This window comes from Cupressus sempervirens, chromosome 5 (genome assembly GCF_028749045.1).
Source record: "Cupressus sempervirens isolate cs-2001-9-10 chromosome 5, ASM2874904v1, whole genome shotgun sequence".
In the NCBI taxonomy this organism is placed as follows: domain Eukaryota; kingdom Viridiplantae; phylum Streptophyta; class Pinopsida; order Cupressales; family Cupressaceae; genus Cupressus; species Cupressus sempervirens.
The window spans coordinates 842183308-842197320 of NC_143122.1; the positions used below are offsets into that span (position 1 = coordinate 842183308).

At 34.5% G+C, this 14013-nt stretch overlaps 1 protein-coding gene and 1 long non-coding RNA gene across 2 annotated transcripts; both read left to right on the forward strand.

Annotated features, from left to right (window-relative positions):
* The first annotated feature begins 1219 nt into the window (after positions 1 to 1219).
* Positions 1220 to 5740, forward strand: LOC149558499 (uncharacterized). The gene is made up of 3 exons (XM_089832731.1): positions 1220 to 1545; positions 4620 to 4683; positions 5077 to 5740. The coding sequence occupies exons 1-3, from the start codon at positions 1430 to 1432 to the stop codon at positions 5326 to 5328; spliced, it is 432 nt and encodes a 143-aa protein (XP_089688857.1). The 5' UTR covers positions 1220 to 1429; the 3' UTR covers positions 5329 to 5740.
* Positions 1552 to 4473, forward strand: LOC149558500 (uncharacterized). Its single transcript, XR_016365045.1, has 2 exons — positions 1552 to 2187; positions 2362 to 4473. It is a non-coding gene; the product is annotated as an uncharacterized LOC149558500 (long non-coding RNA).
* Positions 5741 to 14013: the final 8273 nt, after the last annotated feature.

A 14013-nucleotide genomic window follows, 5' to 3' on the forward strand; every position in this document is an offset into this window, starting at 1 on the left:
ACATACATACATAATTTATAAATTAGATAGTTTTGTTTTGAAGACAACCTTAGTCCATGAGCAAGTTGTCTAAAATAACTCTTGGGTTAAAAAATTATGTATACATGAGAGAGAGAACAAATATATTTAATTTTTTAAAAAAAATCCATCATTCCTAAAAATAATTTCTATTCAATCACTTTAAAAAATGAATCATTTTGTACATTATATTAAGTTAAATAATATAAATCTCTACTTTACTAAATCAAATTAAATTAAGTAAATGCGTGTATATATATATAATTTGACTTTCTCCAAAATTATCATATTTATATCCCAATAAAATATCCCTCACATCTTTGAAATTTGAATATATTGAAAACAACACGAGTAGATTTATTATTATTTATTTATACTCATTTCCTAGACCATGGATTTCATTCACATTCTCTTAGATTTTTCTCTAAATTTTTATCTTTTATAGTGTACTTAAATTGAAAACGACATGAACGAATTTAATTCCAAACCCCTTTCGTGAGAGAATGGATTTCTTCCATGTTCTCTTTTAAGTTTTCGTTGCAACTTAAATTGAATTTCTTCAAATCTTAATTAAAAAGAACCCAACAAAGTTCTAGCATCTCGACCATCTAGAACATGGGTTTCATTCGTATAATTTTAGATCTTTCCAACTCAACTCGTTGATTTTCAAAAGTTTGCTCAAAAAATACACAAGAACCGAGCACATCAAGTCGGCCATGATGGGACAACCAGTCTTTCCCCCCTCCCCCCCTACAAAGGGCAAAATCAATCAGTAAGCGACACATTTCACCCATACTTTCCTTGAACCCAAGAACACAAAACCTTTGAAAGCCAACCAAATTTGACCCAAAAATCTCCTAAACCCATTTAAAAAGTAAATAATTTTGACCAAATCCATGCCCTAATCCACGAGAGCTTCCAATTCTGTGAGATGATCAGTTCACACTGAATGAAAACCCCTAAAAACCGTAGTCCAGCCCCCAACAAACTCCTCATAGCGCTTGACAGAAGTCCTTCCGCACAGACCAAATCCAAATCCCTTGTAATGGTACCCACTCTGATTATCATATCTATGATTCAAAGCAACCAACCAATCACCGCCATTCCTTTTTGTTGATCCTCTCGCCCTCCAACTGCCGTGAGATATCATGTAAACCATCTACTCCCCTCTATAAAGGCATGGCTCCGATTTTTCTTTGGTAGACCATGTCATAACTATTGGCACGTCTCCAGATTTTTGTCCATCGATTTTCTTTTGGGTGTTCTTGCCCTTCTATTTTTTTCCATTTGGCTTACTACCCAATGCGTAGATTTGGATCTACGTGCATTTTTCCCTCTTGTTGATAGTTGTAGCTTTGGCGATTCAATTAGGAGGTATTTTCTGCAATTTTGTAAAGAGAAAAACAGCAGAATGTATCAACTGACTGAAATCAATCAGAGATTGGAAAAGGGCCAACTGGTCTGCCCCATACCTCATAGGATGGCCATGGGATCTTGGGCTGTCAGAGATGTACAATTAAATCACAGGTATTTGAGTATTTAATTTCTTCTTTTTGCCTTTCCAATATTTTTGAACTTCCTTCTTGCGTGTATTTTAGATCTGAAATAAGGCCACGAGGTGACATATAAGAGATTTTGACCCCATTAAACTACTAGAGGAGAGAAAAAAGAAAACACTAGAGGATCCCGTCTCTTAACGTTCCGTATGTGGGTATTTTATGAGGGCATAATAATGAAAGTAATTTCAAATTTCCCTTCTGGGTATTTTCAGATCAGAAAAGAAACCATAAAGTGACGAGCATTAGAAGATTAAATAACCCCATTAAGGTTTACGCGAAGTCTCAAAGTTATAGGGGTTTGATCATCCTTCCGATTTTTGTCTTTTAAGGATGTGCGTTTAAACCCTTACTTGAGTTCTCCAAGACCAGTAATTAGGTCACAGGGTCCCGAATCACATTTAAGATTGATCTCTTTAGGGAATTTTGGAAAAAGTAACAATTAATGATGGGTTGTATTTCTTTCTGGCTGTTTCGCATGCGCAATATGTGGTATTAAACCGCGTGAGAGGGGTTTGCCGCCTCACTTCGCATGGGAAAAATCAGAATAATGGTGCTGTGAACTTCCTTTTGGTTTTCTTGAATCTGTCTTCTTCATTTAAGGATTTATAGGGTAAGGGTTTCTTTCAAGCATCTTTGTCTAGTATAATAAGGCTATAAATGAGTCTATAACGTATGGAGCCTGGTTAGTGGGAACATTTGTGTGAACAAATCTTACAATAACTTCAGATGTTTTGGGCTCAAAAAATTCGCACTATATATAATTCTGATCTGTCATGGTGTCTAGCTCATCAAAGATCGGCCGAAGCGGAAATCATATGGCTTATCTTTGTTGTCACTCAGTGCATCTTTCCGCCAGATATCTCAGTACCATGAATATATATGCTAGAGGTCAGCTCCAGTTGGTAATTGGGAATTATTCCTTGATCTTTGGTGAGAGGGTTATTGAATTTAAAGTTTATCCGTGATTATCTGTTGCAGATCAAGTTGTCAATCTAGTAACAAGTACTGATGGTTTGGGTATGCTTCGGTACTCACTACATACTAGATCTGAATTTTCCAAACAAGTGCTAAGATGATATTACTTAATCGGCTTTGGACTTTTTAAGTATTTTAAGGTTTGGGTCCCTTTTTTATATATCAATAATTAAACATCTGTTGGTGTTCTGGAGTAATTGGGTTATATTCAATAATTTTATGTTATTCTCATCAACATATAAATTATATATTTGTTTCAAAACTTGAATTATGAGTTCATCTGTGTTTGTCCAAACTAGTGATGAGATGCTTTTACATTTGTTATTAATTGGCTCTCGTTTTTAGTCTTTTACAGTGTTTTTACCTTTTATATCAAGTTCATCTACGTGTGAATCTTGTATACGTTCAAATGTAAATTTGAGTTATGTGATATAGTTTTTAATGACTTTTTGGTTGATATCAGGTTTTATAATCTTGACATTCAAGTATAGGTACTCATTTTTATGTGTGATTGATCATGTCATCATTATAATTTCTTGGTGATACAGTTTTTAATCTTCACAGTTTATGGACCATGGTTGTTAGATTCTCCATTGCTTCTAATGCTTGATAATACAATCCACCCTCCTTTGAACAGTCATAAATGAACATTTCATTGTGATCACCTTCATGTTTTATCTTGCTCCTCGATTTGATTGCAACTATCAATGAATTTTGTTTGAAATTATCTTTTGTCAACTTTAAATAAATCTCAGATGGCTGATATTATAATTTATATGTTACATTTATTTATTGAAAAAAAAGACTTTAGGTCATATTTTATACACACTGTTGACTGGTGTCATCGATATCCCTCTTAGTAAAACTAAGAGGGTTTTGAAATCTTGAAATTTTTTTTTTTGTCTTAGACTTTAGGTGATGCAAAGAGTATAGAGTCTTATACCTTAATTCATTCGGCAAGATCACTTTTGTTTTTTTAAATTTTATTGGGACATGCAAAGAATAATGTCTTATACCACTTTAGTTCTCTCGCGATATAACATTTGCTAACATTTGCTTCTAAAGACTCTTAAGTATTTTATAATAGATGTCTGTTGTAGTGTCTTAGGAGCTGAAAGCTGTCTCTTGATTTCATTATCCTCGCAAAAATGTGAAATTGATTTGATCTAAATTGTCCTCTTGTATCTGATCTTAAGCATTTAATTTTTAATTCTGATTCATTCTCAACTTTAGCATTAAAATTTTTGATCTTTTCAAATATTTCAGATTTCTCTCTAAAAAATACTATCCTCACCATTCTTATAAAGTCATCAATGAAATATGTAGTACATAACTCACTAGATCAATAAATTAGAGATTGTTCATACAGATCTATGTGATCCTACCAGAACTAGAACATTTTATGGTAATACCTCTCAATCATGAAAAGTCCAATTTGCAACCAGCTCAGTGCAAAATATTCATCTCTCTTGAATTGGAATGAACAGCGTGCCTTAATTTTAGCCGCATATATTATGCAATATGATTTTGTTTCTAGTTTGGTCTGGTATTCAATATCCATCCCTGGCCGTCCTTGCTTGTTGTAGAATAATTGACTTTAGAGATTAGAGACTGCTCACAATGTTTTTACCCTGGGTCAAATAGAATATCACATGTATCATTAATTATAAAAATTAAAAGAGAGGCAAACATTAATTTGACACTTCTAAACAACATATTTTAGGCTATTACTTCTTCCTCTCTAAAATAAATGGCCTAGGATCTTTCTAACTTGTTTGGGCGTTCCTAGGAGAACGAGTTATTTCAGATTATGAGCTCACGAGCAATTGTATATATACTGAAAAGTAGTGCATGTTTTTTTAAATTTGAACAACGAATCTAGTGCTCCAGAAATGTATTTACTTCTCAAGATTGTTTTAAATTTTTTTTAAATTTCCAATGGCCTAAATTTTTGTTTGTGTTTGCAAGTGTTTCTTAATTTTTGCATGTAATCCTGTAATTATTTTTTTCATTCTTCATCATCAGTCTTTCATGCTTTTTTCCTGATCATGGAATTATTTTCTGCAGCTACACAACAGCTGGAAATGAAGAAGAGCCAAGTTTCGAAATTTTAGGCATATTTTTGAGCAAGGTAATTGCTCTTCTACTAGAATTTCTCTCCTTCTTTTGCCTGCCATTTTTCCAGTTGTAATATTTATTGTTCTGCATTAGCTTAATCCAGGATCCTGAGGAAGATTAAATTTATTGAATGCAGTGAGTACATTAAAACTATTAGATTTCCACAATCCATAAGAATGCTGTGTAGATTCTGGTTTTGATTGTTTAAGATTTTTTTATATCAATTTGTGATCCATCATGAGAATATGAGAAAATAACAGAGAAGTGTTATCCTAAACATTAATATAAAAAAATCTTACACAATCAAATCAGAAACTACACGGCAGAGAATACATGTTTATTGTCCTTTTGAGTTGGATTTTCATCCTCGGGTCATCTAATGTTCTTATTTCCTTATACAATGCAGGGTCCGTGTGTAAATCAAACAACTGTAAATAACTCCATCCCATATTTTTATGGGTCACCTCCCATTCGGTCAGACAATCCTCTTGTTCATGATGCTGAGTTCATAAGAAAAGGAGAACCATCATCATCGCCTGTCAATATATCACAGAAGACATCTTGTGGAGCCATATATGCAACAAAACCTTCTGTCCGCATAGAAGGGTTTGCTTTAAAAGGGCAAAAGCCTCATTGTAATTTATCAGCCCTCGCATAAGCCTCTACATATTGATCCAAAAATGAGCTGTGAATGATCGTTAGTTTTGTACAATGTTTAGGAGTGTAAGCTCTCTATAATTTGGTCCCTGCAAGGAGCCAATCAGAGTAGTGTTTTCCACAACTCTGGCAAAGGAAATCTTCCCTAGGAGAACCTTTGGTGATCTTGCTGGCATAGTGTATAGTTGTATTACGTATACAAGGCTGTAATTTTCCTAAAAGGATGTGTGTCCAGAGAAAGCTGGTAGCAGTCCCTTATTGAGAGTGTTAATTTTATCCGTTGTTAATATAGTTTAGTGCAGAGAATCATTTGTGTTCTTTAAGTTTCTGAAACACATGAGAAATATTTCTCACGGGCATCCATGTACAGGAGCAAGATTTGTAATATAGTGTATTGATACCATTTACTAAAATGATTTGTCAGTGTGTTCTGTTTCCAAATTTATTTAGATAGTATTTGATCATAGTTAGCAAACTCTCTGAGTACTCTCTGAGTTGTTGAGCCGGGTGAGTACTCTCAAGTTTAACTATCGTTTTTATAGCCAAAAAATCATGGGCAGAAATGTCGATGCAGGTTAAATGATGATTGAAATGTGCTTTTCACATTCTATTTTTGCTATAAAACCATGCATTTTCTCTTCTAAGACATAAATTTTAAAATTAATACTCTTTATAATTGATTTGTATAGAAAAATATGTTTGTTTAAGGATCATATTTGCTGATTATTTGTGGAGTTTTTCGTGGAACTGAAGATTTTTGGACTTGCTGAATACTCTCCCATCCGGAAAACTATGCTTTCCATACCACATAGTCATTCTCATGTTTATTTTGACCAAGAATCTTCTGGCTGATCTCCTTGTCATTTTACTAGCTGCACCCAAGGAGGTTGGTATGGTCATCATTTTACTTACCGTATCTATTTTTCTCACAGAACCTAAAATAGCTGGTCTGGTATTAATTTTGCCAAATGAACCCATGATTGGTCTCGTCATTATAATGTATTATTAAATACAAATTCTGATTGGAAGCAGATAACAGTCTACTTAAGCATTTGACAGAGGGCCCTCTTCAAATTAGTGTGTAGTGGGATTGGCGTGACTGAATTGTTCTATTTCTCATTGTAAAAACACCTCATAAAACGTATTCTTGATAATGAGTGATCTTTCCTCCTCACGAAGGAGAACCTTATAAGCCATATGGATGTGCTGTATGCGCTTGGTCCAAAAGATACAGTTGACTTCATACGATGATACCCCTTATGCTGTCGAATTTAAATTTAGTGGGTCGGGGAGTTGATTATGGTTTAAACAGTCATTCAAAACGGATTATTATTAAAATACGGCTTATTCTTATTTCAGAAGTTGTACAAGCTTGCAGAGAATTGGACATACTAAGCAAAGTTCTGCTTTCCCAACCTGCAATAGAAAATGAATTGGCATATCATTCTATTTTCAGTTCTGCTTCTAATTTGCCATCATTGGCACCTAAATCATAGGTTGGTATTCATTTTACCAAATCAAGTCATGATTAGATGAAATAGAATCCTTAAAGAAAACTAGCATCATCAGTGTTAAGAGATTTCTACGATCCATCAAATAGAGATAATGTTTGTGGATTTGATTGTGTGCAAATATTTTACATTAGAGTTTCATTTTTGATTCTTAAAATTCTTCTCAACTTCATGATGGATTAGAGAGTTTGGCTTGTGATCCAAAATGTCTATGTAAAAAACTTGTACACGAACAAATTTAGGAATGGCGTTATCAACTAGCATCATATCAAATATGGATGTGTGTTTGCTCAAGGTTTACCATGTTGCTATTGTCAACTTCCCCCATCTCAAAATAAGAAGAGTAGAATGAAAACATGTCCATGCACAACAAATGTCTCAATCCAACAAAAATATGTGTATATTGATAAGTAGGAGATATTTTCCACCACAAGCCCACTTAGATCACCACCTCGTTTGCGAAACCTTCAACAAGTGCTGCGCCTTACAATCTTTTCATTATAGAGTCCTTTAAGCTCATCAATTGGTAATTAGGAAATATTGTCTACAAGTCAAATTGTGATATTGCTATTAAGATTAATGTAGGTTTTTTAGTCAAACTTGTTAACACGTGTTTCACGAGTAGTGGCTATGACAATTAATAAAACACTTATTGCATGTAGTTGATGCTCATATAGGTGAAACACCAGTCTTTCTTGAGAGGTCACCTATTCTAGTACGACTCCTCCAAGTAATGCTCACAAGGGTGAAGCATCAAGCATTTCTTGGAAGGTCATCCACTCTAGTATGGCTCTAACTCTAGGTGTTGCTGACTGGGGTGAAGCATCGAGCCTTCTAAGTAGGTCATGCATTCTATTGCAACTCTAGTTCAAGCACACTTAAACATGGAGTTACCTCCACAATTAAGCCCACTTAGCTTTCTATCCCATTTGTAAAAGCTTTAGCAAATGTGATGGGCCATTCATTATAGAGCCACTTCAACTCATCAATTGATTTGTAGGATATATTTGTAGACGTGTAATATTGTTACCATTATTCAACTATGTAGCTTTCCAATCAAATTAAATGACCCATGTTTCATGTGTAGTGGTTCACAAGTACCCATTGCATGTATCGAGATTCCTAATAGGTCACTCATCATAGTATAAATTTGGCTCAAGCTTAACCATGGAGTTTCCTCCAAAGTTAACTCCACTTAACTTGCTATCCCAGTTGCAAACACTTTCGCAAGTGTTGTGCCTTATGAACCATTCATTATAGAGCCCCTTTAGTCAATTGATAAGGAGGAGATATTTTTGACAACCCAATTTGTGATATTGTTATCAAAATTCAATTGTGTAGTTTTTTTATTCAAATTCACCGGCCCATGTTTCATGAGTAGTGGATCACAATAACCTTTCTATCATGAGAACAAATGGTACAATAAGCACCCATTGCATCTAGGTGATGCTCAGAAGGTTGACCATTGGGCCTTGCCAAGAGGTCACCCATCCTAGTATGAGTCCACCTCAAGTAGGCTTAACAACAAAGTTTCCTCCAAGGTTAAGCCAACTTAGCTTGCTATCCTATTTGCAAACCTTTTGAACCACTCATTATAGCACCCCTTTAGGCTATCAATTGATAATGAGGTATTTTCCATGGTAAGTCAAATTGTGATATTGCTATAAGGATTCAATTGTGTAGTTTTTGAGTAACACTCATTAACCCATGTTTCATGAGTTGTAGTTCATAAGAACTCATCTCTCATGAGAATGAATGGAACACTTAATGCTCATCGCATCTAGGTGATGTTACAAGGGTGAATCATTGGGCCTTTTCAATAGGTCACCCATCCTAGTATGACTCCAACTCAAGTGTGTTTAACCATATAGTTTCTTTCAAGACTTAGCCCACTTAGCTTGTTACCCCATTTGCAAAATCTTCAAATGTTGGGCCTTATGAACCATTCATTTTAGAGCCCTTGTATATCATCAATTGATAAGTAAAAGATATATTCCATAGCAAGTCAAATTGTGATATTGCTATTAGGATTCAACTATATCAATCTCATTGACCAATGTTTCACGAGTAATGATAAAAAAAAGAACTCAACTTTCATGAGAATGTATGGAAAACTTGTCACTCATTGCATCTAGGTGATGCTCATAGGGGTGAAGCATCAAAGGTTACTGACAAGTTATCTATCCCAACATGGCTTTAGCTCTAATTGATGCTTAAAAGGGTGAACCATTGTGCCTTCCTAGGAGATCACTCATATAGGATGAGTCCAATTTGAATGCACTTAAGAATGTAGTTTCCTCCAAGGTTAAGCCCACTTATCTTGCTACCCTATTTCAAAAACCTACACCAAGTGTCATGTCTTACAAATCATTCGTTATAATTTTCAAATAAAACTCATTGACCCATGTTTCATGATTAATGGTTCACAAGAACACATCTCTCATTAGAGTGAATGAAACACTTGGCACTTAATGGATTTAGATGATGCTTACACGAGTAGTAGTTCACAAGAACCCATCTCTCATTAGAATGGATGGAACACTTGACACTAATTTCTAAGTGATGCTTACACGGGTAAAGCGATTAGAAATTAAAGTCCACCAATACAACTGAGAGGGGTAGGAGGGGGGAGGGGGGGGGGGGGGGGGGGGGTGGGGTGGGGGTGTGTGAATCAGTTGTGTGCATATCAAACTTATTCAACTTATCAAATCCAAGTTCAATAATCAAAATAATGAAACATAACAAGAAGTAAACCATACACAATGATTTGCTAACTAGAGAAACCTTTGATCAGAGGGAAAACCCAGGTGAGAATGACACCCATAAGATGATGTATTAATATAAATGTTCCTTGTGAAAGGATGTGAACCTATTAGGAGTCAATTACGAAACAATCAATACATTAGTCCCTATTAGGAGACTTTGAACCTTTGTCAGAAGGTTCTAACCATGTTGAAGGCTGATAGGAAGACAAATGAACCCATTGTCCAAATTACTTTAGTCAACAATGAAGAGTAGATCTTCATGATTAAAAATTCAAAAGATGAACTGACCAAAACTGCAATTGAATTGCCAATACAGTTCCTATGATGTTCCCAATCCAACATCAACTCTATCTTTTCTCTACTTTGATCAAATTCGCATTTCTCTCACCATTCATTACATAAATGATACCCTCTACATCCAAGGAAAACATCTTTCCTTTATACCTCATTCTAATAACTCATTAGGTCGACTTGTTAAGGCTTTCCCAATATACAATGCTCACATAGGACCTCATTAATGCCTACATGCCTTCTCAAGCATTATTACAGTTATTACAATAATGTTCCCACACACTACAACATGATTAACATTTTATCCAATAAAGATCAACACGTTTCACTAGCGAAATATATTGCCAGTAAATCACATCGCACTATTGAAAACAATTGAGTAATTGTGTATTGTCTTTGATGTTACACAAAATGTTGTATCATTGCTAGTCAGTGTATGTCGAGCTCACTCAAGCGTTGCAAACAATTTCCTGTGTCTGCCGAGCATTCAAGAGTTTGCCAAGTTCATAAGACACTGTCTACTAAGTTCACTCAGGTGACAAAGAGAAGTTTATATAAGTTGAGTGGTAACCAAGCTCACTTGATTAATGAAGGAAATACTAAATGGAACCAGTGTTAACCAAGCTCACGTGGTTACAAAAGGAACTTCATGAATATGTAGTATTAACTGAGTTCACTTGGTTAACACAGGAAAATCGTTTCTAAGCTAGTGTCTACCAAGTAGGGTCGACTAACGAAGGATTTTCTTGTTTTGGCATATTGAGTTCAATTGAATTATTTGTTGGTTCTAGCTGACCAAGGAGATGAATATTAATTATTCTAGCTTGTATTCAAGCCGAATTGACAATGTGTAACATATTTATGTGTGTGTGTGTGTGGTGAAAACATAATAGAAGATTTGATGATGCTTAGAGGAAACGAATTGGTAGGGTAAGCAAAATATCTTTTTTGAGCTGCAAAGATACATTCAATCAAGAAGGATCAAGTATATAAGCCAGAATTGAGATCTGTAATCAACAATTCAGTTGCGTCATCATCTCATTGTTACTTTCTAACCATTGTAGCAGTGATCTAAATCTCTTAATAGAGTTGGCTTAACAACTATTTGTAAATCCTCTAACAAGGTGGCATTTCTAGATTGAATTTTCTAAAGACCTCTAACAAGGCCACTCCTAATAGGGTGATTAAATCCTCTAACAGGGTCACACCTTACAGTGTGTTTTGTAACCTTTAACAAGGTTGGCTCCTAACAGAGCTCACTTCAGAAGAGTGAAAATCAATAACTAGTTGCAATTGGTGGTTTTTCTCAAATTGGGTTTCCATGTTAAATTTTGGTGTCAATTGTGTTCATGCTATTTCTTTTATATATTTATGCACCTAAGTTAAATAATCATAGATAATATTTTAAAGATTTTCATGTTAAACAGTTACCGAGTTATTTTAGTGTCTACCAAGTTACAACATTTTCTAGTGTAAACCAAGTGCATGTATGTTTACCGAGTTACAACAGAACAAAGTTTAATCAGAGTTTTGATTTGTATTGATATCTAAGGGATTTGAGATTTATTTTAGTGGTAACTAATTTACCCCTCCCCTCTCAGTTACTCCTCTTATATTTCCAATAATTGGTATCAAAGCTTCTTGGTGCTTGTAGAAAAGGTTTCAAGGACCTAAGCTAAAGATCAGGATGTCTTACAGAAGGGAGATCCCAAAGTTGAACAAAGACAACTTTGTAGTATGAAAAGAACTTATGGAGTTGCATCTGGCAACCATTAATGATTCAGGTTTGAAATACTTAAACACTGCTTATAAGGCTCCTACTGGTACAATGTCTGTAGAAGAAATTTCTAAAAAGAAAAATTGTAATATCATGATGATTGACATAGCAGCAACTCTTAACTATGCTAAATTTGATGAAGTCAAAGGATGTGCTACTACTCATGAAATGTGAAGCAAACTAAAGGATATCTATGGAGGTGATGATAATGTAAAAAGAGCCAAGGCAGAAAGCTTGAGAGGGCAGTTTGATTAGATGAAAATGAGAGAGGATGAAAACATTGCAAAATATGTTGAAAGAATCAAAGCTAGTGATAGTGCTATCAAGGCCTCTGGAGGAACAATTGATGATGGAACAGTGGTAACAAAGGTACTTAGAACCCTTCTTCCTATCTATGCAATCAAAGTGTTTGCTATTCAAGAAATGAGATGTGATTCAAATAATAAGATAACTTTGGATGCACTAGTTGGAAGGTTGATAGCATTTGAACTAGACAACTACAAGAATTATATTCATAGTTCTAGCAATCTTGAGTTCGCATTTGAAGCCAAGGTATCACTCAAGAAGAAAGCTAAAAAGTCTAAAAGAAAACAGTCTAAAAGTGAAGAGGAAGATAGTTTTGACAATGATCTTGAAGCCATTGAAGCATTACTTGCAAAAAGGTATCCCAAAGGCAAAGGAAAGTATAAAGGTAAAATTCCTTTAATCTGTTTCTCTTGTAAAGAAGTTGGACACATTGCTGCTAGGTGCCCAAACATTGAAGACAAAGATGAAAAGAAATACAACAAGTTCAAAGGCAAGAAGGATTTCAAAAACTACAAAGACAAAGGTAAGAAATCTTATTTCATAGCTAAAGATTCCGATAGTAGTGAAGATGATGAAATGATAGATATTGCCGTAAAAGATGAATTTGATGATGAAGGAGATAAAATGACACTTATCTAATGTTTATAAAAATAATACATGGATTATTGATAGTGAATGCTCACATCATATGACTGATGATAAATCAAAATTTGAAACACATGGAACATTATGATGGTAGTAGTGTAAGATTTGGAAAAAATGAACCTTGTTGCATAAAAGGGAAATGTTGTATCTCACTAACCAATGAACTTAGGTGTGACAATGCTTACTGGGTTGAAGAACTAAAGCATAATCTACTGAGTCTAGCATAGTTGAATAACATTGGATTCAAGGTGGAATTCATGAATGGGGAAGGCCAAATTGCTGAATGGAAAGGAAATCTGGTTGGGTCTAGAAAACAAAAAAAAGGCAATCTATTCTACCTAGATCTTAGTGAAAGTTCATGTTTTATTGCTCAAGTAGAAGAAAGATGGTTATGGCACAAAAGATTATGTCATGTGAACTTTAATAATCTAGTCAAGATAAGCAAAAACAAAAGAGTAAGAGATATTCCTAGCCCGAGGAAACTTGATATGGGTCTATGCAAAAATTGTCAAATTTGAAAGATGGGAAAGACTAGTTTTAAAAGCAAGAACTATCATTCAGAGGAAGTCTTAAGTTGGTTCATACATACCTATGTGGACCTATTGGAATCAAGAGTTATAGTGGAGATAAGTATTTTATTCTATTTGTTAATAATTATTCTAGAATGATGGTTGCAATGTATCTAAAAGAAAAATCTGAAGCTTTTCAAAAATTTAAGTGGTATCTGACAAGAGTAGAAAAAGAAACTAGAAAGAAACTGAAATGTTTAAGATTAGACATTGGGGTCAATTCATTTCTAATGAGCTCAATAAATTTTTCATTGAAAAAGGAATTAAGAGACAAGTATCAACCCTTGGTACACCTCAGTAGAATGGTATAGTTGAAAGAAGGAATAGATCCATCATGGATTCTACAAAAACCTTAATGATAGAAAAGAGTGTTGCAATCAAATATTAGAAGGAAGCAATCAATAGTGCAGTGGATACCTTGAATAGATTACAGTTGAAAAAAGACTCAAATCAAACTCCTTATGAAATATGGTATGGCTACAAACCCAATGTAAGTTACTTGAAAGTATTTGGTAGAAAATGTTATATCTTGAAGGAATCTAGGAAAGGTAAATTTGATGTTAATGGCGATGAAGGCATATTCCTACGATACTCCTGCAAAAGTAAAGCATACAAGTATTCGAGTCTAACTACTCATAAGATCATAGAAAGTGCACATGTAAGAATTGATGAATTTATAGAAAATAGCGAAGAAGAAAGTAGCAAAGAACCTAGGGATTACAGAAGGTTTGTTTACTACAAACCTGATATATTTCCAAATCTATTTGGAAGTCAGGAGGCCTCACCTCATGAGTCCTCAAAATCTCCAAAAGCTACCGAGTT

Excerpts from the sequence above, each read along its gene's own strand:
- LOC149558499 (XM_089832731.1), top strand. The coding sequence starts at position 1,430 with ATGTATCAACTGACTGAAATCAATCAGAGATTGGAAAAGGGCCAACTG. Across the intron at positions 1,546-4,619 it reads GATGTACAATTAAATCACAG|CTACACAACAGCTGGAAATG; the intron begins GTATTTGAGTAT and ends TATTTTCTGCAG. Across the intron at positions 4,684-5,076 it reads TAGGCATATTTTTGAGCAAG|GGTCCGTGTGTAAATCAAAC; the intron begins GTAATTGCTCTT and ends TATACAATGCAG.